The sequence below is a fragment of the Phaenicophaeus curvirostris genome, chromosome 38 (genome assembly GCF_032191515.1).
Source record: "Phaenicophaeus curvirostris isolate KB17595 chromosome 38, BPBGC_Pcur_1.0, whole genome shotgun sequence".
NCBI lineage: Eukaryota > Metazoa > Chordata > Aves > Cuculiformes > Cuculidae > Phaenicophaeus > Phaenicophaeus curvirostris.
In genome coordinates, this window is record NC_091429.1 from 673,324 (window position 1) to 693,638 (window position 20,315).

At 59.7% G+C, this 20,315-nt stretch overlaps 1 protein-coding gene across 23 annotated transcripts; it reads left to right on the forward strand.

Moving 5' to 3' along the window:
• Positions 1 to 735: 735 nt before the first annotated feature.
• PCBP2 (poly(rC) binding protein 2) lies at positions 736 to 19,697 on the forward strand. 23 transcript variants are annotated; one of them, XM_069879559.1, is made up of 16 exons: positions 738 to 876; positions 5,008 to 5,138; positions 5,667 to 5,690; positions 5,792 to 5,824; positions 6,064 to 6,180; positions 8,002 to 8,133; positions 8,757 to 8,885; positions 9,290 to 9,364; positions 10,970 to 11,056; positions 11,232 to 11,297; positions 12,131 to 12,172; positions 13,179 to 13,251; positions 13,757 to 13,795; positions 14,791 to 14,843; positions 15,569 to 15,738; positions 16,816 to 17,405. In XM_069879559.1, the coding sequence occupies exons 2-16, from the start codon at positions 5,070 to 5,072 to the stop codon at positions 17,153 to 17,155; spliced, it is 1,449 nt and encodes a 482-aa protein (XP_069735660.1). In that variant the 5' UTR covers positions 738 to 876; positions 5,008 to 5,069; the 3' UTR covers positions 17,156 to 17,405. The 23 variants fall into 23 exon arrangements, with proteins under 23 accessions (XP_069735661.1, XP_069735671.1, XP_069735674.1 ...); XM_069879576.1 differs by lacking the exon at positions 16,816 to 17,405 and adding an exon at positions 19,213 to 19,697 and having other exon boundaries at positions 756 to 876; XM_069879560.1 differs by lacking the exon at positions 13,757 to 13,795 and having other exon boundaries at positions 736 to 876; positions 14,788 to 14,843; positions 16,816 to 17,406.
• The last annotated feature ends 618 nt before the right edge of the window (positions 19,698 to 20,315 follow it).

Sequence of the window (20,315 nt, forward strand, 5' to 3'; positions counted from 1 at the left end):
CTGCTCCCCATTCCCCTTTTTCTGCCCCTCATCAACCCTATTCCCCCTTTTCTGCCCCCCATTCCCCTTTTCCTGACTCCCATTCCCCTTTTCCTGCCCCCATCACCCCCTATTCCCCCTTTTCTGCCCCCCATTCCCCTTTTCCTGCCCCCATCACCCCCTATTCCCCCTTTTCCTGCCCCCATCACCCCCTATTCCTCTTTCTTTGCCCCCATTCCCCTTTTCCTGCCCCTCATCAACCCCTATTCCCCTTTCCTGCCCCCCATTCTCCCTTCCCTGTCCACTATTCCCCTTTCCTGCCTCCAGTTCCCTTTTCCTGTCCCCTATTCCCCTTTCCTGCCCCCAGTTCCCCTTTCCTGCCCCCATCCCCCCTCATTCCCCCTTTCCCTTCTCCCTATTCCCCTCTTCCAGCCCCCCATTTCCCTTTCCTGCCCCCCCCCCCACCCCAGTCCTCCAGCCCGCTGAGATGGCGCCGCAGCGCCGCGCTGCCTCTCTCTCCACCCCCTTCCCCCCCGTCTCTACTCTCCCCCGTCCGCTCAGCGCTGGGGTTGGGGGGGGCGCCCCCTCCCCTCCCCTCGGCGCGTACGTGCGCGCGCGTGGGCGTCGCCGCCGCTCTGTCCCCGCCTCTCGCTGGTCGGTGCGTGCGCGGCGTCCGTTTCCGGGTCGGGGCGGGGTGTAAAGCGCCGCCGCTCCCGCCGCCCCCTCCCAGACCCGCCGCGGACACCGCAGCAGGAGCAGCCGCCGCCTCCTCCTCCCGCCGCCATCCCGCCCGTCCCCCCCTCCCCGGCGCGCTCCCTCTTCCCCCCCCACCTCCCTCCCCTCCTCCCCGCCCGCCCTCCCTCCTCTCCCGCTCCGCCGCTCCCGGCGCCGTTACAGGTAGGCCCGACCCCTCCGCTCCAACCCCCCCCCAACCCCGAATCCCTCCTTTTCACGTTAAAATACCCTCGGAAAACCCTTCGCCGCTTCGTAAATCCGCCGGGCGAAGCTTTATTTCTTTTTTTTTTCCGCGGTCGGCGCCGCTTCCAGGCTAGGCCGCCGAGCCGCGGCCTCGCGTAGCGGCCCCGCCCCGCCCGGGCTGCGCCTCCGCCGGCCTCGCCCCTCACGCCGCCCCGAGGCCCCGCGCGAGGCCTGCGCTGCGGCCTAGGCCCGAGCCCGCGCGCGCCATTGAGGGGGGGCGATGGGATCCCCCCCTCCCTGCACCCCCCCCCCTCCGAGCCCCCCAAACCGGGGGGGGGGGGGGGGGGGGCGGGACCCGCTGCGTCACGTGGCGCCGCCGCCCCCCCCCCCCGCGGTACCGGGGCCGCTCGGGGCAAATTTCTGACTTTTTAGAGCCTTTTGGGGATTTTTTTGTTTTTTTTAGTGGTCTTTTGCGTTTTTTGGGGGCCTTTTTGTGCTTTTTGGGCCTTTCCGTGCTTTTTTTTGAGCCCCTTGGCGCTTTGTTTTGAGGCTTTCTGCGATTTTTGGGCCTTCTTGCGCTTTTCTGCGATTCTTTGAGCCTGTTTATATTTTCTTGAGCCTTTTTGTGCTTTTTTTTTGAGGCCTTTTCCGCTTTTTTGAGCTCTTTAGCGCTCTTTTGAACATTTTTGCGCTTTTTGGAGCCATTTAGCGTTTCTTTCAGCCCCTTCATTTTTTTGGGGGGGCTTTTTGCGGTTTTTTGAGCTTTTTCTTGCCTTTTTTAACCTTTTTCCTTATTTTTTTCCTTCTTTTGAGCTTTCTGCCTTCTTGAACCTTATTTTGCCTTTTTGAGCGTTTTTTAGATTTTTTCTTTTTGTGCCTTTTCACTATTTTTTTGAGCCTTTTGATTTTTTTGTCCCTTTTCCGCTATTTTTATGCCTTTTTTTTTTTCCTGTAGCCTTTTTATACTTTTTGGCCTTCTAAAATTTTTTTCCTATTATAAGTGCCTTTTTTTAGTGTTTTGGGGCCTTTTCTTACACATTTCCTGACTTTTTAATGCCTCTTCAGTGCGCTTTTTTTTGGCGCCCCCTTTTTGGTGTTTTTTTTGTGCTTTTTTTAGCCTCTTGGTGCTTTTTTGGGCCTTTTTTGGAGGCATTTTAGTGCCTTTGGGGGTCGATATTTGGTTTCTTTCTTTTTAGTTTAGTTTTTTTGCTTTATTTTTCCCTTTTTAACCTTTTTTTGGCCCTTTCTGTGCCTTTTTTCCCCTTATTTATTAATTTTTTAGCGGCTCGGCCTCTCTTTGCCGCCATCCCGAGTTGTTTTTCCGCGCGGCGCTGCCGCTGGGGGGGGGGAGGGAAGGGGGGGGCGGGCCTGGCTCAGAGCTGGCTCCTCCCGAGGATTTGGGGGTTCCCCCACCCCCTCGGGAACCCCCCCAGGCTCAGAGTCGCCCTTTCCCCCCATCCGAAGCTTTGGGGGTTCCCTCTTCCCCCCCCCAGCTCCCAGGACTATTTGGGGGGTCCCCCTTCACTTCTCTCCCTCCGGGACCCCCCCGGCTTAGAGCTGCTCCCCCGTGAGGATTTGGGGGTTCCCCTCTTACCCCCTCGCCCCAATTTGGGGTCGCGGTTCCCCCCTGCCCCGATACGAGGATTCAGGGGTCCCCACTTCACCCTCCTCTCCCCGAGGGTTTTGGGGTCCCCTTTTCATGCCGAGGACCCTCCCGCAGTTTCGAGGTGCCCCCTTGGGGATTTGGGGGCTCCTTCTTCACTGTCCCCCCGCATTGTTTTTCAAGCCCCGAAACTGGTTCCACCCCTCAATCCCAGTTTGGAGTCCAGACCCCCACCCCGGGATTACCCGGGGACCCCCCTCAGCCCCCCAACTTTGTGAATGTGCTGAATCTCAGGGCAGGGGATCAGCCTGTGTCCCCCCTCCCCAGGATTTGGGGGTTCCCCCTTTAGCCACCCCGCTTTAGAGCCACGATCCCAGGACTGGGGACCCCCCTCCCCTCTTTATGAACGGGCCCGATCTTGGGTCGGGGGGTTCAACCCGTGGCCCCCCCATTTCATACCCCCCCCAGCCGCAGGGATGAGCTGGATTTGGAGCCAGATCCCTCCGCCAGCAACCAGTTCCCCCTCCCGTAATGGTCCCAGTTTGGGATGGGGGGGCGGGGGGTGTTTATACTGGTGCAGGCAGGAGTCAGACCCTCCACGTGTGCCAAATCCTTTCACCACAAACCAGTTTCCCCCCAGTACTGGTCCCAGTTTGGGGCTGGGGGATTCCCTGGGGCGGGGGGTGATTCTGATGCAGGCAGGGGCCAAGCCCTCTGCTCCTCTGGCAACCAGTTCTCCCCCCATAATGGTCCCAGTTTGGGGTTGGGGGGGATTGATCCTGGTGCAGGCAGGGGCCGTGTGTGCCGAATCCCTCCCCCAGCAACTAGTTCTCCCCCAATAAAGGTCCCAGTTTGGGCTGGGGGGGTGATGCCAAGGCAGGCAGGGCAACTGGAATGGAGGTAAGGAGAAGTTTGGGGCGAGTTTTCCTCCGGAAGAGCCTCTCGACGAGCCTGGATCTGAGCGATGGCTTCGCTTCTCTCTCTGCGTGCGTCTCCCCCGCTGCCGCAGGCTGGGCCAGCTCCTTTTGTCCCTGGCCAGGAGCTTCGAGGCCACCTCATAACCAACCCAAGCTCGTTTGACTGGCAAAACCGCTGCTAGGAAAGCAAATTAATGCTAACGAAGGCAAACTGGGACGCTGAACTGGTGGGAGGAGGAGTGGGTTTGGAGCCGGAGAGACGGCGGCGGATGCCAGCCAACCTCCGGTGAACCGGGAAGCTCGTAAACAACCAACTCCTGGGCTCGGCTCTAGATTCTCCTCCTCGCTCTGCCGCTGCCAGGCTGCGATCCCGGGCCCTTTCTTTCCAAACTAGGCAAACGGGGGCCTTTTTGGGATGCCAGGCTGAGTTTTATGGAAGCTGTAAAACGAAAAACACCCCTTCTGTGCCAGCGGTGCCCCCTTAAAAGAGCATTAACGTGGAGCGTGGTCGCGCTTCCTGCTTGGCACAGACCCTGCTGGATTAATCCTTCAGGCTGCTTCGCTCCCTGGGCTTGGTTAAACTTTGATTTTAGTGACCACCCGCTCTGATAAAAAGGAGCTGAAGTGGAGGTTATTGAATAATTTTTAAGTTAACCAGCTGAGCTGGGGGCTGGCTGGGGTGTTTTGCAACTGTAGGTTGTCTGAAACCCGATCGTGCGCTCATGTGGCCTTATCTGCTTCGAGTAAATCAACTGGGAAGCTGGTCCCAAAGCCTCCTCGTGCGGGCTTGGGGCACAGGGAAATGGTTTAATTCCATTTTACTCCTCCTAAGGGCTCCCCACGCGGGCTCAGGGTGCAGAGAAGTTGTTCTGTTCCATTTTACCCCTCCAAAAGGCTCCCCATGCGGGTTCAGGGCACGAGGAGGCTATTTAATTCCATTTTACTGCCCCAAAAGCCTCCCCACACAGGCGCAGGGCGCAGAGAAGCTGTTTAATTCCATTTTAGCCCTCTGGAAGCCTCCCCACACAGACTTAGCATGCCGGGAAGTTGTTTTATTCCATTTTACCCTCCAAAAGCCTCTCCATGCAGACTCGGGGTGCAGAGAATTTGCTGTATTCCGTTTTCTTCCCAGCCTGGCTCCCTGTGCAGGTTAAACCAAAGGAAATAGGGGCGATGGCTCTGGCTGGCATGCGTGTGTCTCCACACGGCTGCGAACGGAAGCTCATAATCCAGATTAAGGTGTGGGGTTCGCACGTAGAGGAGAGTTCCCTGGAGCTGTAGGTGCAGAACTCTGCGAGGAGCAGGACTGGGGATGAGCAAGGCCCTCACGGCTCTGGCTCTTGCTCGATGCAGGTGGGATTGTGCCTCGCAAACTCCTGGGAGGAGGAGCCCGCTAGGGAGCCGAACCACTGCGGATCGACTCCGAATCCCTGCTTGGAGCGGAGGGTGGCCCTAAAGGTGCCAGGAGGGGGATATTCAGGGAGAGAAGAAAGCAGAGGGGCTTGAATTTCCCCCAGGATGGGTGTGAAACGGGCTGGGGAGGGTTGGCGCAGCCCCTCGGCCGCAACCCCTCTCTCTTTCCTAACTCAGCACTCCCAGTGACCAAAGATCCGCCCGCTGACAAAGCTCGACGCGACCCAACGCGGCTCAAGATGGACACCGGTGTCATTGAAGGTGGTTTAAATGTCACGCTCACCATCCGGCTACTTATGCACGGAAAGGTACGTCTCCAGGGGATGCCGGGCTTTGCCAAAGCTCCCCCTCGCCCAGGTCAGTGCTGGCTGCCCCCTCCTGCTGCTCGGATAGAGGCTGGATGCTTCCGTAGCGGTAAATCGGTGTCTCGGACCTCTCGGAGCTGCCCGGTCCCTGCAGCCATTAGGCAGTGGTGTTAGGAATGTGCCTTGGCAGCCAGCCGGCTCCCGGATATCGCATGACGGAATGAGGCAGCGCTTTAAAAGCGCAGCGTATCCATAAAATAGCAGCCTGGGAGAGGGGGAGAAGTGTCCTGATGGGGAGCGGGGCTAGGAGCAGGATGGAGGTGCCCCTGGAGGGGACTGCCTGGGCCCAGTGCCTCTGGAAGGGGACATAGGTGGGCTCTGGAGAGGGAATACATAGTCCCCGGTTCCCTTGGGAGCAAGGGATATCTGGAGTCTGGATGAATTTGTTTTGCCCTTAAAAGTGGGGAGTTTAGCTTGGAACACCCAGAGTCTCGGAACTCTGCTTAATTCCTGCTTTTGTTTTGATCCCAGGAGGTGGGAAGCATCATCGGGAAGGTAAGCGAGCACCAACCCCCTCTCCCTGCCTCCTTTTCCCTCCCCGCTGCTCGGTGCGGCCGTCCTAACGCCCTCTTCCTTCTCTCTTTCTCTCCACGCAGAAAGGGGAATCTGTGAAGAAGATGCGCGAGGAGGTGAGTTTGGGATTCGGTGGGGCTGGTGGGGCCGCTGGGGATTCGCGGGCTGCGCGGTGCCAGCACCGGCAGCAGATGGGAGCCGCGGGCTCGAGGCATGCCGGGAGGTGTAGGCAGCGCCGCGCAGGAAGCCGAGGAGGAGAAGATGGCTGCCCAGAGCCCAGCGAAGGATTCCTCACCAGCAGGGGATCCCGGGCTTCCGCCGAGCTCTGATCTTCTCTTACGCTTTCTTCCCACAGAGCGGTGCTCGCATTAACATCTCGGAAGGGAACTGTCCCGAGCGGATCATCACCCTGGCGGGCCCCACCAACGCCATCTTCAAAGCGTTTGCCATGATCATTGACAAACTGGAAGAGGTGCGTCCGCGGCCTCCAGCCCCTTTCCCTGCCTCCACTCATCCCTGGATAAATGTGTCCTGGGATCCGCCCTGGAGCGGGTCTGGAGGCTGAGGGAAAGATTATCCCTGGGGATGAGGAGCAGGATGAGCTTATTTTGCATGGGATCTGTCCTGGATGGCACACAGGGGGATCCAGAGCGTGAGGAAAAGCTCTTCCCTGGGCATGAGGAGTGGGATGGGTTCATTCCACATGGGCCCTGGGATCTGGCCTGGAGCATGCGGGGAGGGGATCTGGAACTCGAGGGAAGGCTCTGTCCTGGGGGTGAGGAGCGGGACGGGCTCATTCCCCATGGGATCAGCCCTGACGCGTGCAGGGGGATCCGGAGCATGAGGGAAAGGTTGTTGCTGGGGATAAGCACTGCATGGGTCCTGGGATCTGCCCTGGAGCGTTCAGGGGAGTCTGGAGCATGAGGGGAAAGCTCTTCCCTGGGGATGAGCACCGCGTGAGCCCTGGGATCTGCCCTGGAGTGTGCACAAAAGGAATCTGGAGCGCGAGGGAGGGAAAACTCTTCCTGTGTTTGAGCAGCGGGACAGGCTCATTCCACAGGGGCTGGTGGTGTTTTCCCCGCTCTTTGCCCAGGGGCCAAGGTGCAGGGAGCGACGCTCGCCCGCGTGCAGCTGTCCTTACGCAGCTGCTCGCTGAGTTGCCAGAGCCCCACAGGGGCTTCCCTGGGACATAACCACCCGGGTTAAATGGGTTAAAGTGGAGCACGGCTTCAGAACGTCCTTGGCTCTGCCTGGGCTGTAGGGTTGCTTCCCCTCTGGAACACCTTGGTGGGCAGCAGGGCTCAGCTTCATCCCTCGCCCCAACGAGGTTCCTGGGGCTGCGTGGCACTGAAGGGGAGGAGCTGCTTTGTGCCCCGTCTTCCCTGTAATCGGCTTCCCGAGGGAACGTTGATCCTGGCTAACATGGATCCAGGCTCTGTGGGCTTTAGCCCTGCCCAGGGCTGTGGTTTCAGAGGTTTCCATCGTGCTCTGCATCATTTGGAAGGCCTGAGCGCTCCTCGCCGGGTGCGGGGCAGGTTCCTCCACCACAGGGGTGAAATTCCTGTTGCCCTTTGGATTCGGGACCCTTCCTTGGGGAGAGGACACCACAGTGTGGGCAGCTTGGTCCCCAAGGCCCCTCTGCTCTTGCTGCTGCCTGAAAGGCTGCAGAGTCCGGAGATGTTCCTGCTGCATCCCGAGAGCTGGGAGCCCTCTGACGGCTCCCTGCCCAGCCCTGCTCCCAGCTGCTGGCATTCCGAGCGCTCCGAGTTAAGGCTTTGATTTTTAGTAGGTCAGTTGAGCCGCGGCCTTGTGCCTCCCCTCCCCCTGCCAGCACATGACCGCTGCTCTCAGAGCCAGGCTTGTTTTTCTTCAGCCTCGCTCTGCTCCGGCCCTGATCCCTCTGTTCCAGCGGGAGACTCCGTGCTGATCTTAAGGCCCCAAACCACTTGTCCCTATCCGGCACCAGCGCAGCCCGTTCCCGTTTTGACCCAGCTGCTGTCTCAGTGCTGGGCTGGCAGGGGTTAAACCCCCATTTTCATGGAAATAAGCGTTTAACCCCCCCCCTTTTCATAGAGATAAAGGTTTGGCTGCTGCTTCCTCTTGTCGAAAAGCAGCCATGTCCTTTCTGAGCTGATAAGGAAGGAAACAGAGCCTGGGGGTCACCTTGGCCTGGCCGGTGCCAGCGCTTTCCTCCCTCCGTGTCCCTCTGCCGGGCACGTTCCCTCCCCGCGTGCCGCTCCAGCGAGGGCGCCGTGCCGAGCTCCCCCTCTGAGTGAACTCCTCTTCCTCGCAGGACATCAGCAGCTCCATGACCAACAGCACCGCTGCCAGCCGGCCCCCGGTCACCCTCCGACTTGTGGTTCCTGCCAGCCAGTGCGGTTCCCTCATTGGAAAAGGAGGCTGCAAGATCAAAGAGATCAGAGAGGTGCGTGAGATGGGGCGAGGCTGGGGGCTGGGCGCCACAAGATGGAGCAAGGGCAGGGTCCGGGCCCCCCCCAGGGAAAAAATCCTCGTGCTCCAGCTGGTGCCGCATCCTGGAGACATGGAATCACTTGTCTTTTTTAGAGCTCTTCGTATTTTTAGTGCTTGGGAAATTGAGACTCGGGGCAGAACCTCCCCTTCCCAGCACTGTCCCCCGCAGCAGGATGCCTGAATTCTTGCTCCCCCCTTCACTGAGCTCTCGATTCCACCCTCCCAGCCTTTTCCCACTTGTTGGAGTGGAGAAAACGCGCTGCCAGGCCTGCGTTGCCTTCATGATGTCATTTTGTGCTGGACGCTGCCGACAAATCCCCTCTGTCTGGCTCCGCTGGCGGCAGAGCCAGGCTGGACTTGGATTACAGGGAACGGCTTCCCAGGTCCTCATCTCCTGCCCCAGGCTCCTAATGACCTTATTATTTGCAGCTAGGATTAAAAGACTTTATTTTGGGGCGAAAGGAGGAGGGAGGGGGGCAGTTTTGGCTCCGTATCACCTGCCGGCGGGGTTTGCTGCTGAGGTCACAGCCCTTCTGCGGGGTCTGAGGGCCTATTTTTATCCCTAAACCTTTGCAGAGCACGGGGGCACAGGTCCAGGTGGCTGGAGATATGCTGCCCAACTCGACCGAGCGAGCCATCACCATCGCCGGGATCCCACAGTCCATCATCGAGTGCGTCAAACAGATCTGCGTCGTCATGCTGGAGGTAGGGCCTGCTCTCTCCCCACCAGGAGAAGCACGTGCGAGCGCAGGGATCCCCCTGCCCTCGGGTGAACCAGGCCCTCCTCGCGAGTGGGAACCGCTGAGGGCAGAGAGACGCTGCTGGGGGATAAAGGGATAGCGAGGGATTATGGCCTCATCCAGGTGAGGCTTGGAGCCGCTTAAAGTCAGGGTTGAGCTGGGCCTCTCGAACCGGTTGTGCTGTCCTGCCGAGTCTTGTCGCACGTGCCCTCCCTCGGTTCCCTGCCCAGGGTGGGGAAGAAATAGGCTCGCTCTACATCTTCCCAAAGGGATTTTTCAATCCTGAAGCCGAGCGCTGGGGTAGCGGGGAGGGGTTTGTGGGTGCTGCTGGCACTGGGTGTGTAATTTTCCTCTCCGCCTGTCGCGCAGTCTCCCCCGAAGGGCGTCACCATCCCGTACCGGCCCAAGCCATCCAGCTCCCCCGTCATCTTTGCAGGCGGTCAGGTAAGGCCTCTCCTCTGCTCCCGGGGTTGTGGGCTGGGGAGAAAAAGAAGGTGGTGGGGTGGGTGTTCCCGAGCTGCTCGCTGCCAGCGCTCACCCAGCCGCTCCGCGTGCCTGTCGCCCTCGCCGCTGCCTCCGGCGCAGAGCGGCCCTGCCTGGCCTCGGCCTCGCAGAGCCTGCTCCGAGCCTCCCTGGCCGAGGGATGGAAGAGGGCAGAGGTGGGGTGAGGGGAGGGCAAGGCTGATTTCGGGAGGAGGGGGAGCTGGCAAGTGTTCGGGGAGTTAAGTAGCCAAAACCATCTCCCAGCCTGGTGGTGTTGGGGGGGGGCGGGATTTGAATCTGGCCGAGACTCCGAGTGCCGAATCCAGGCTCTGCCCCCCCTGCCTGGGGCTGCGGACTCGGTGTGAGGGCCCAGAGGGTTCTCTGCTCTCCAGGGCTGCCTGGTGGGGTGCAGAGGCTCAGCTGCGGGGTGGATTGGGGTGCCGAAAGGCCTCACCTTGCAGGAGGGGGAGGGTGTCGAATAGCAGTAGCACCAGGAGATGTGGGATTTAGTCTGTCCCGCGCTGAGCTGATCCAGGGGCGTTCCCTGCTGCCAGGAGTCAGGGCTCCCTTGGGATCCTCTTGGCTCTAAAAGCCCTGGATCCCCCGGCCCTGTTTGGGATGGTGGTGGTGGGGTCTGACTTGGGCGTCCTCGCCCACGGTGCCACCCTGGGTGAGAGAGGAGGCTCCGGCCTGGGTGCAGGTCACCCACCTCCCCACCCTGCGGTTCCCGGGGCTGCCGTAACGCCTGGAGAAAACACAGCGACTCAGTGCAAACGCATCCTGCTGTCAGGGAGACCCTTCCAGGGTGGGATTCGGCGGGGCCTGGAGCCCCTGGCCGGCCCGGGGCCAGCGCAGGCAGGGTCTGGCGTTGCGGACGGAGGCCTCCGTAGGCAGGGACCGGGGGTAGCTGCCGCAGGCCTCCCCGAGAGCCAGGCCTGCCTCCGCTCTTCCCCCACCCTGCCAGGCTGGCACGCCGTGCTTGATTTTTGGGGGACGGACCCTGCTGCCGTCCCCTTCCTCGCCTCGGCCCGTTCCCTCCTCCATCCCTTGCCCTCCCTGCCTCCTCCTCCTCCCTTCCCTGAACCTCATCAGCCCCCCCTCCCCGCCTCTCCGACAGCTTCTCCTGCCGCTCTGCGCCGCGGGGGAAGCGCCTGGCCGGGCCCTGCACGGCCCGCGCCGTCCTCCGCGCCTCTTGGAAGCGGAAGGCTGTACCTTTCGGCCCCCCCGCCGTGGCGCAGGAGCGAGGCCGCCTTCCCCGTTTAGAGCAGTGAGGAGCAGGCTTCCCACGGCCACGCATCTCTTCCCTCCCTTCCCCCCTTCTTTTCTCCCTGCTCCTTCTCTTCCAACCCCTCTCCCCTGGCCCAGGGCCGCGGCCAACCCCATCGCAGCCGTCCGGGCCCCGCTCCCGGTGGTGTTGCGCTCTTCTTTTCTCCGCAGCTCAGAGTCGTGCGTAGAGCAGGGATTTAGTCCTCGCAAAGCAGAGCTTAATGTCGATGTGACTTTGGTGTTAGCGGAAGGTTTCGGATTGACAGCCCTGGAGACTGAAGTCCTCTAATTTATCCACAGGACAGGTACAGCAGCGGCAGTGCGAGCTACCCCCACACCGCCCCATCCATGTGCCTCAACTCTGACTTGGAGGGACCACCTCAGGAGGTGAGAGGGGAGTTCAGTCTCCACGGCCCGTTCAATCCTTGGCCTCTCTGAGACTGCCAACAAGGGTGGCATTTCCCCGTCCCCGTCCCCCAAAACCGTCAACGGTGGCTTTTGTGCTGTGGACTCCTGTCCACTGGGAACTGGACTCTGAGCCCACCAACCTCTCCTCACGCAGGCCACCCGGCAGCCACTGCATGGCAACGAACTTGGGCCAATTCCAGCCTGGGCTGCAGTTCTTCCGGTGACCTGGAAGTGAGGCTGTGTACCCCCCTCTCCCCCTCCTCTCCCACCCGCCCCCACTTGCCCGGCCCCCCTTAAAACCCCCCAAAACCTTAGCCAGCCAGGCCCCAGCCAGTGAGTCGCCCTCTCTGGGTAGCTTCAGGAGGAATCTGAAGTCTGTGCCTGTCCCTTAACCCTCCAGACATGGAATCGTGGCAGGTCAGGCCCTCAGCCTTGTTCCCCCTGACCCCGACCGCCTCTCTTTTGCCTCGTTTAGCGATCGGTAGCCAGCTCCAGCTCTAGCTTGCCCGGCGACGTTTTCCTAGGCGTGCGGAAGTGACGAGAGGACTCGGAATGGGACATTTTTTTTTGAGAAGGGGGGGCTGCTGGGCCGGGGAAAGGAAGGGGCCGGGAGCTAGCAGGGCTGGCGGGGGCATCGCAGGCCTCCCCGAGGCGGGAGGCGCAGGGCTAGAAGCATTGTCGGACTCCACCACACCATACATCATCATCAAGATCCCAGCCGTTCTGTTTTGTTGTGGTTTTTTTTTTTTGGTTTTTGGTTTTTTTTTATTTTTTATTTTTTGTCTGCCACTTATATATATTATTTTTTTGGGGGGGACGGCGCCTTTTCTGTCCACTCCCTCCCCCCGTAACCGCCACGTCAGGCCAATTCAAGTAACCGCCCGGCTAGAAAACTGCTTGGTACAGCATTATCCGTCCCCTGCCTCTCCCTGCCCCACTTCCCTCGCCCCGGAGAACTCTCCACCTTGGCTCTCTGACTTCCTGGCTAGTTGAAATCTGTCCCTGGGTGGCTGTCCGATGGTTGTTAATAGGACTCTTTTCCTCCTTTTGTAGGCCTATACCATTCAAGGACAGTATGCCATTCCACAGCCAGATGTAAGTTTTGTTTACAACTTCTTGTTTTAAAAATCCACCCTTTTCCTCTTCCTCCCCTTCCAAAATTTTCTCCCTGCTTTCTGAACTCGAGCCGCAACCTTGGCCCAAATACTTGATCCGATCTGAACTCCCCCCCAAAAAACTCGCCTCCCTCCAATCCGCCCTCCCTGCAGCCAGCTTCACCCCGTCTCAGATCTCTCCTTTTTCCTTTCCCACCTTCTTTCCAACGCTTCCCTCCTATATATTTTGATTTTTTTACCGCCCCACCTCTCCCTGCCTTGGCATTTCACACCAGCTCCAGCTTATCCCTTTCTCCCCTCCCCTTTCTCCTTGAATTTGGCCTCAGCAGAGCAGTGGCACCCAGCAGCCGGCGGGTCGCTGTGGTTCTCCTGGGGCAGGGGGCGCAGGTGGCAGGCGCAGGGGGTTGGATTCGGCCCTCGGGCTGCTGCCAGCCTGGCAGGGACCGCTGGGGAGAGGAGAGACGATCCGGGCAGCGGGTTGTTGGACACCGCCATCCTCTGGCACCCATTCTCATCCCGTAGGCTCGTGGTGGGCTCCGATCTCCGCTCCTGGCACCCTTAGAGCAGCGAGGGGGAGGGCTCTGACGCGCCAGGCGAGGGAGGAGAAGGGTTAGAAGGAAGCTGGGCTGGAAGAGCCAAACGGAGCCGGGCTCCATGTCCCTTTGCGGCACCCTTGTCCCCGCAGCCGCTCCCTGCATGGTGTGGTGGGAGCTCCCTGCTGCCTCACCTCCCCTGCCTCTCTGCTTCTCTTCCTGAGCTCCTTCCATCCCTCGCTTCACCGGGGGGTGGGCGCAGCCCCCCCAGCCCCCTGTGGCCTCGCGCCATCCTCCTCGCCGTGGGGAGAGGCTTGGGTTGTGCTTAAGAGGGGTGGGGAGGGGGACATCGAGTGCTACCGGCAGCGTTTGTGTTGATCTGTGCTTCCTGGCTCTCCCTGGGCTTGGGAAACGGCTAACACGGGCCTTTCTCTTTCTCCTTCTCCCCTTTAGCTGACCAAGCTGCACCAGTTGGCAATGCAACAGTCACACTTTCCAATGTCTCATGGCAACACTGGATTCAGTGGTATGGAAACTCTTTCTCTCTTCTGTTACGCTAGCGTGGGCCAAAGGCCAGCCCGCGAGCCGGCTCCTCTCGCGCGGGGCCTCTGCTCGGGTCTCGTGCTCTCAGAAAACCAAACCAAAACGTTTCCCCTAAGAGCCGAGCCCAGACAGGTAACGAGTTTTGTCGCGACGTCTCTTAAGGGTGACTTGGTAGTGGCCTCTGTGAGTGGCAAGGGGGCCGCAGAGGGTAGAAACCGAACCGAACCACGGCGCAGGCAGGGCCTCCGTGCTGCTTTCTTTCCCCTTCACCCCCATCCTCCACAGCTCTGCCAATGCTCTGGGAGACCCCTGACCCGCAGCACCCTGTCTCTCCCCTCCGGCTACTCCAGTCCTGAGCAGGCAACTTGTTGAGTTGTACCAAATTTGCTGTAGATTTGCTAAGATGGCTAAAAAAAAAAGAAAAAATTTACCCGTTTGGGGCTCTAAACCTGAGACAGCCGAACTCATTGTCACTTGTATCTTAACAGGCATTGAATCCAGCTCTCCAGAGGTGAAAGGCTATTGGGGTAATGATTAAAAACCAAAATCTGTAGTTATTCTATTGTGTATTAATACTGACTGGGGTCTCGTTCTCCCTGTTAATTGCTGCCCGCCTGTGTGCACGGATGGGAGGGGAAAGGGGGGGTCAAGGGGACCCTTAGAAGGGCTGGAGGTACCTGGTTGTCTGTGCTCCGGAGTTGTCAGCTGGACAGTGGAGAGCAGCAGGAGTTGTTGGAGGGTTTGGTTGTTGGTTAGTGAGCCTTGGGCCCCCTCACTTTGCCCCCCTCAGCCACACAGCGATGGGGGAGCGACTCCTCCAGCCCAAGGAGTTTTTGGAGCGGATCTGCTGGCAGAGCCATGTTCACCACCTCAGCGTGGCCGCTTCGCCTCTGCTAAAGCCCTGGAGCGTGGTCTTGAGGCTCCTGCCGCTCCCTGTAGCAGGGAGTGAGCTGGGAAAGGGGGAAAAGCAGTAAAAAAGGAAAAAAAAAAAAAAAAGAGGGATGGGAAAATTGTGAAAAGGGGAGAAGAAAATCTAAATATGAGAAAAAAAATCCGTTTAGCGCATGCACTTGGCCCCATCTGAGGTGTGAGCATCTCAGTGGCCGGCGTAGCACTGCCCTGCCGGGGTCGTGGCAGCGAGGAGGAGGAAGAGGAGAGGGATAGCGTAGCCCTCAGAACCTGTTAACAGAGCTGAGGGCCCAGACGGAGCCCCCGCAGGGAAGAGTGTGCTGCTCTGGGACTGTCCTAACCAGAAGGAAGATCCTGTGGTGCCATCGCAGGGAGGGGAGCGAGGGGCAGAGAAATGGAGGGGAAAGGCAGGCGAGGTTGGGGAGCAGCGGGGAGGGTTTGGAGTAACCTCACAGCTTGCTCTGCCATTCCCCTCCCGTTTGAAACCGTCTTCAAGGGAGCCGTGAAGCCGGCAGCAAATGCCGGCTCGCCTGCTGTGGTCTGCGTGCTGCGCCTTGCAGTCCCACCGCCTCCTCCTCACCTTCTCCCGCTTTTTCCCTCTGTCTCCAAGCAGGTTTGGATGCCTCTGCTCAAACCACCTCTCATGAACTCACCATTCCAAATGATGTGAGTATCCGGCTGGGATCCCGCTCGCAGCAGGGGCTGAAGGGGTGGGTGGGGGGCAGGCAGCGGCTTCTCATCCCTGTGGGTCTCCCGCTCTTCAGACAAATCGGGGTTGTGGTTGCACCCAAAACCTTCGTTGAATCCTGGAATGGTTTGGAAGGGACCTCAAGGCCCATCCAGTTCCACCCCTGCCATGGGCAGGGACACCTCCCACTGGATCAGGAGCTCCAGGCTCCATCCAACCTGGCCTTGAACCCCTCCAGGGATGGGGCAGCCGCCCCTGCTCTGGGCAGCCTGGGCCAGGGCCTCCCCACCCTCACAGCAAAACATTTCTTCCTGAGATGAGATCTGAATTTCCCCTCTGCAGCTCAAAACTGTCCCCCTCGTCCTCTCCCTGCCCTCCCAGATCAAGAGCTTTCCTGGAGCCCCTTTCCGTACTGGAAGTTGCTCCGAGGTCTCCCGCAGCCTTCATTTGTCCAGGCTGAGCCCCAGCTCTCCCCAGCCTGTCCTCATACAGGAGGTGCTCCAGCCCTCGAGTCGTCTCTGCTGACGCCGCATCCCTCCTCCCCCTTCCAGCCACCTTTAGGGTGCAGAATCCCCTTCTCTGCCCCTCAGCCCCCGTGGGAGGTGCCAGCCTTGATCCCGTGGGACCCTGATGCAGGAGGAGGAGGGTGGATGACCACGCTCGGCTCTTCCCTCTCTAACGAAGCTGCTCTCTTCCCACCCAGTTGATTGGCTGCATCATCGGGCGTCAGGGCGCCAAAATCAATGAGATCCGCCAGATGTCTGGGGCGCAGATCAAAATTGCCAACCCGGTGGAAGGTTCTACTGACAGGCAGGTCACCATCACTGGATCTGCAGCCAGCATCAGCTTGGCCCAGTATCTAATTAATGTCAGGTAAGCCTCCAGCTGACGAGGGTCTCTGCTTGTTGGGAGGGGCTGGCACTGCACGCTCGCGCCGTAGGGTTCCTCCTCCTTGCGTCCTGGCACACGAGGGGAAGGGGGTTTGCTCTCCTGGTGTGATTTTAGTCCCCGACTCCTCTGCCCTTCCTTTCCCTCCCCGTGCCCGCTGTCCCGTTTTCCTCCTGCGATCGCCTCCTGGGCTGTGGGAAGCTCTCGGGGTATCAGACCCGGCTGGAAGGGGGCTGAGGGGAGCCCGTGGCTGCTCACGAAGCCGTCCCTGGCTCTGTGAGGCCCGTGGCAGCTCCGAAGCTGGGTGCCTGGCTCCATCTGGCTCTTGGTGTTAGGGCTGTGCTAGTTTGCTTTGGTGCTTTAAGTGGTGAGGCCATTTTTGTGGGGGTGACGGAGCCCTGGGCCGGCTTGGGGAGATCCCAGCCATCTCCCCGCGGGATTCTGCGATCCCAGGAGAGCAGCGGGCGCTGCTGGCAGCGCTCTGCTTGGCTCCGATGCCTCGGAGCGGCCAGATGGGGCCGGCGCGGGGCCTGGCTGTTTGCCTGCCATGCGGCACCGGCTCTGCCGCAGCAGGGGACTCGCGGCCTGGCTCGGGCTCCTCTGCTCAGTCTTGGCTGCGGTGCCCGTGGCCCTGGCGATGAGCCGGGCTGGGAATGCCACTTGGAGCCTTGTGGGGGCTCCGGGTGCAGGAGGAGGAGCTGGATGAGCCCCCAGCCCTCGCGGGGCCTTGGTGCCGCTCCGTGTCGCGGGGGTTGATGCCGGGGTGGCATGGCAACTCCAAACCTGCTCCCCAAGCAGGAGCAGAGGAGCCTCTGCCTGCGATTTTTCTCTTTTTGGCTTGTTCCACGCCGGTTGTGTCGTGGTCCCACGCTGAGGAGGTCCCGCTGCGAGCCCAGACTTTGCTGGGCACGGCAGCGCCCGCTCCCATCCCTCCCCTCCCTCGGCTCTTTGCGCTGTTCGTCCTGTGCGCTTTTTTTGTGCTGTTCCCCTCCACCCACCCGTATTTTTTTTTGTTTTGTTTTTTTTTTTTGTTTTTTTTTGTTCCTTTCTCCTCTGTTACAGTTTAGAAAGCGCTAAACCCTCCTCCCAGGCAGCCTCCGTCACGATCCCTGACCACCACCTCAGCATCAACCTCTCTCAACCCTCCACCCCTTCTTCTTCTTCTTCCTCCTCCACCACCACCACCACCCCCTCGCTCGCCACCGCGGGGGTTTCCGACGCACCCGCCAGCCTCCCCAACCCTCTTCCGACCGCCCCTTGTGTCTCCAGTCTGCTTGGCATGAAACCTGTCCCTCTCCTGGCTCTAAATGTCGTGTCCGCTGCTAAAGGCGCCTCCGCTCCGGCCCTGCCCTGTGCCACTAACAAACTGAAAGCGGAAAAGCAGAGGTTCTCGCCTTACTGAGGCTGCTTTGGGCCTTAGAGGGACCGGCAGATGGGGTGGCAGCGCGGAGAACCCGTAGAGGAGACTCACAAGAGGGATATTTTTCTCTTTTATGGGTTTTATTTTTTTTTTTTTCCTTTCTTCTTTTTTAACTCCAGAGTGAGCTCATGGTGTTCTTAGAACCGAGCTTTTGCCGCCTGTGAGACGGTCTCCCCGTTACATTCCTCTCGCTCCCACTATAGCTTGTAGCGTCACTCCTTATTTTTCTTTATTTCCATGTTTTTTCTAGTTGCTTGGTTGCAATTGTGTGGAGTTTTTTGGGGGGGTGGGGGGGCATTGGGTGGAGGGAGGGGTTTGTTCCCGATTAAACGAAGTGGGGTGGGATTTAATTGCATTCCCGACGCGGGGGCTTGTGGCCTCGCCTGTTTCTCTCTCTCTCTCTCTTTTAATGTCTGTACCTGTAATAAAGTTGCCACGGTGCGAATCTGCTCGCCTAGATCTGTGCTGGGGGGTGAGAGGGGGGGAAAAACTGGGTCCTCGTGGCCGGGGAAGGGGGCTCCCTGCCACCCCCCCACCCCCAAAACCACGGGGTCACCCTTGGAGGTGGCTGCATCACATGTGTGTGCTCCCCCACCTCCGTGGGTCCCCGATTTTGGGGGTTTGCCCCCCCCCCCCCCTTTGCCTTCCCTGCTGGAATCGCTGCTGGATTCCTGCTTGCCCCACTCCTCGGGGTCCCCCCCCTTTCCCCCTGGGTGCCCCCACCCCAAGTGCTTTGCCCTGCTCCAGATCCATCCCACCCCCTCTGGCTCCGTTTGGGGGGAGCAGCAGGCTGCACCCCCCTTCTTTCCGCACCCTCCCTGCCCTTTGTGCCTCCAGCAGCCCCCCTGCACCCCAAAACCCCTCTGTCCCCCTCAGGGGAGCAGCCCTTCCTTCCCTCTCCTCCCTGTTCCCCCCTCTGCCCTCCCCCAGAGGGGCAGCCTGCCCTTACCCCCCTCTGCACCCCAAAACCCGCTCTGTGCCCCTCAGGGGAGCAGCCTGCCCTGCACACAGATCCCCTCCCTCCCCTCACCTCCTCTGCACCCCAAAACAGTTTGCTCCCACTGCAAAGGGGCAGCTCCCCCTCCCCTCATCTCGGCCCCCCAGAACCTTCTGTTCCCCTCCCTGGAGGGGCAGCCCCCCCTCCCCTCCCTGCCAGCACCCCCTCTGCACCCCAAAATCCCTCTGTCCCTCTTGGAGGGCATCCTGCCCTCCCCTCACACCCCCAAACCCAACATTCCTTGAGGGAACAACTCTTTCTCCTCTGCATCCCTAAGAGCCTCTGCCTCCCCTCCCAAGGGGGCAACTCTCCCTCCCTTCTTGCTCTTCTCCTCCCCCCCAAACAGCCCTTCCTGCCCCCCAAAACCCCCGCTGACCCACCTTGAGGGGGCAGCTCTCCCTCAAACACCCCAAAACCCCCTCTGCTTCCCCTCCTGAAGGGCACCTCTCCCCCTCTCACTCGCCTCCCACTCAAGGAGCCCTTCAGCACCCCCAAACCTCCTCTGTCCTCCCCCAGCATCCTTCCTGCACCCCAAAACCCCCTCTGCCTCCCCTCCATCCTCTTGGGGGGCAGCTCTCCTTCCCCCAGGGCACCCCCTCAGCACCCCAAAACCCCTTCTGCCCCCCAGCACCCCTCAAGGGGTAGCTTTCCTTCTCCTCTCCCCCCAAACACCCCAAACCTCCTCCTGCTTCCCCTGCTGAGGGCTCAGCTCTCACTCTCCTGCCCCCGCATTCCCTTCTCAGCCCCCCGACACCCCTCGAGGGGGCAGCTCTCCCTCTCTTTTCCCCCTCAAACACCCCAAAACTCCCTCTACTTCCCCTCCAAAGGGGGCAGCTCTTTTTCCTGTACCCCAAAACTCCCTCTGCTTTCCTTCCTAGGGGAGCAACTCTCCCTCCCTCCCTCTCCTGCCTCCCCCGCAGCCCAAAACCCCTTCTACTCCCCCCCCGAAGGGGAGCAGCTCCCTCTCCCCTCACTCTCTTTCCTTCCCTGCACCCCAAAACCCCTGGGGACCCCCCTTTCTGACTGCTCTTCTTCCTTGCAGGCTCTCCTCGGAGACCGGGGGCATGGGCAGCAGCTAGGGCCGCGGCGGCCCCTCCTCACCTCGCCATCCATCTGCACCCCCAGAGCCGGCCCCAGGTTTTAATCTAGTTTGTACATTTTTCGGTTCATCCTCTCTCTTCTCTCTCTGCACCCGCTCATCAGGTTCCAGTTTTTTTGGTTCATTTTGGGTTTGTTTGTTGTTTGTTTTTTTTTTTTCTCCCCTTTACAGCATTTAAATCCCTCTTCTCCGCTCAGCCGGTCCCGCTGAGCCCCAGATCTTAGTTTTATAAAGCTTCTCTCTCCTTCCAACCCTTAAAAAAAACCCCTAAAACTCCCTTTTTTCGGCTCATGAAGTTCTGTTCTGTCACAAAATGTAAGAGTTGAAGCGAAACATTTCAGTTTGAGTTCTGTAACGTCAGGAGATTTTTCAAAAAAACAAATAATTAAATAAAAAGATGGACTGGAGCTTTTCCTTGTGAATAGAAACTGGAGGATATTTTCCTTACTCGAGCTGCCTGTCTCCGTCTTTATTTGACCCCCCCAGCCCCGTCTTCTCTGGGGAGGGGGGAGAAACCCACCCAGGGGCTCTCGGGGGGTTCTTGGCTTGGCCCTGTGTCTGGTAAACTGGTTTGTAATGGAAACCAGTTTCTCCCTCTCTCTGTTTCCCAGTTCTTGCTCCTTTTCTTTCTCTCCCAGTTCACTCCTTCCCTTTTCTCTCTCTCTCCCAGTTCTCCCCACTCCTTTTCTCTCCCTCCCTCTCTAAAATCCACCTTGGATCTTTGGAGTGGGGGGGACTGGGGCCAGTTGGGAGTTTCTTAAGATTTTTCCAGTGTCTGGCAAACTGCTCTGTACTGGGAACCAGTTCCCCCCCGCCTCCTCTCCCCCTCTAAACTCCCACTGGGATCTTTGGGAGCTTCAGGGTTGGGGGGGAACAATGGTGCCCCCCCAGCCCCTCTTCCTTCCCCTTGGGGGTCCAGTTCCCCCCTAGTTGTGCCCCCCCAGCCTCCTCCCCCTCCCAACAACCTCCCCTTTCCCCAGTCTTGTCCCCTCTAAGCCCTGTCACCCCCAAATAACCTCCCATTGCCCCCAACCTTGTGTCCCCCA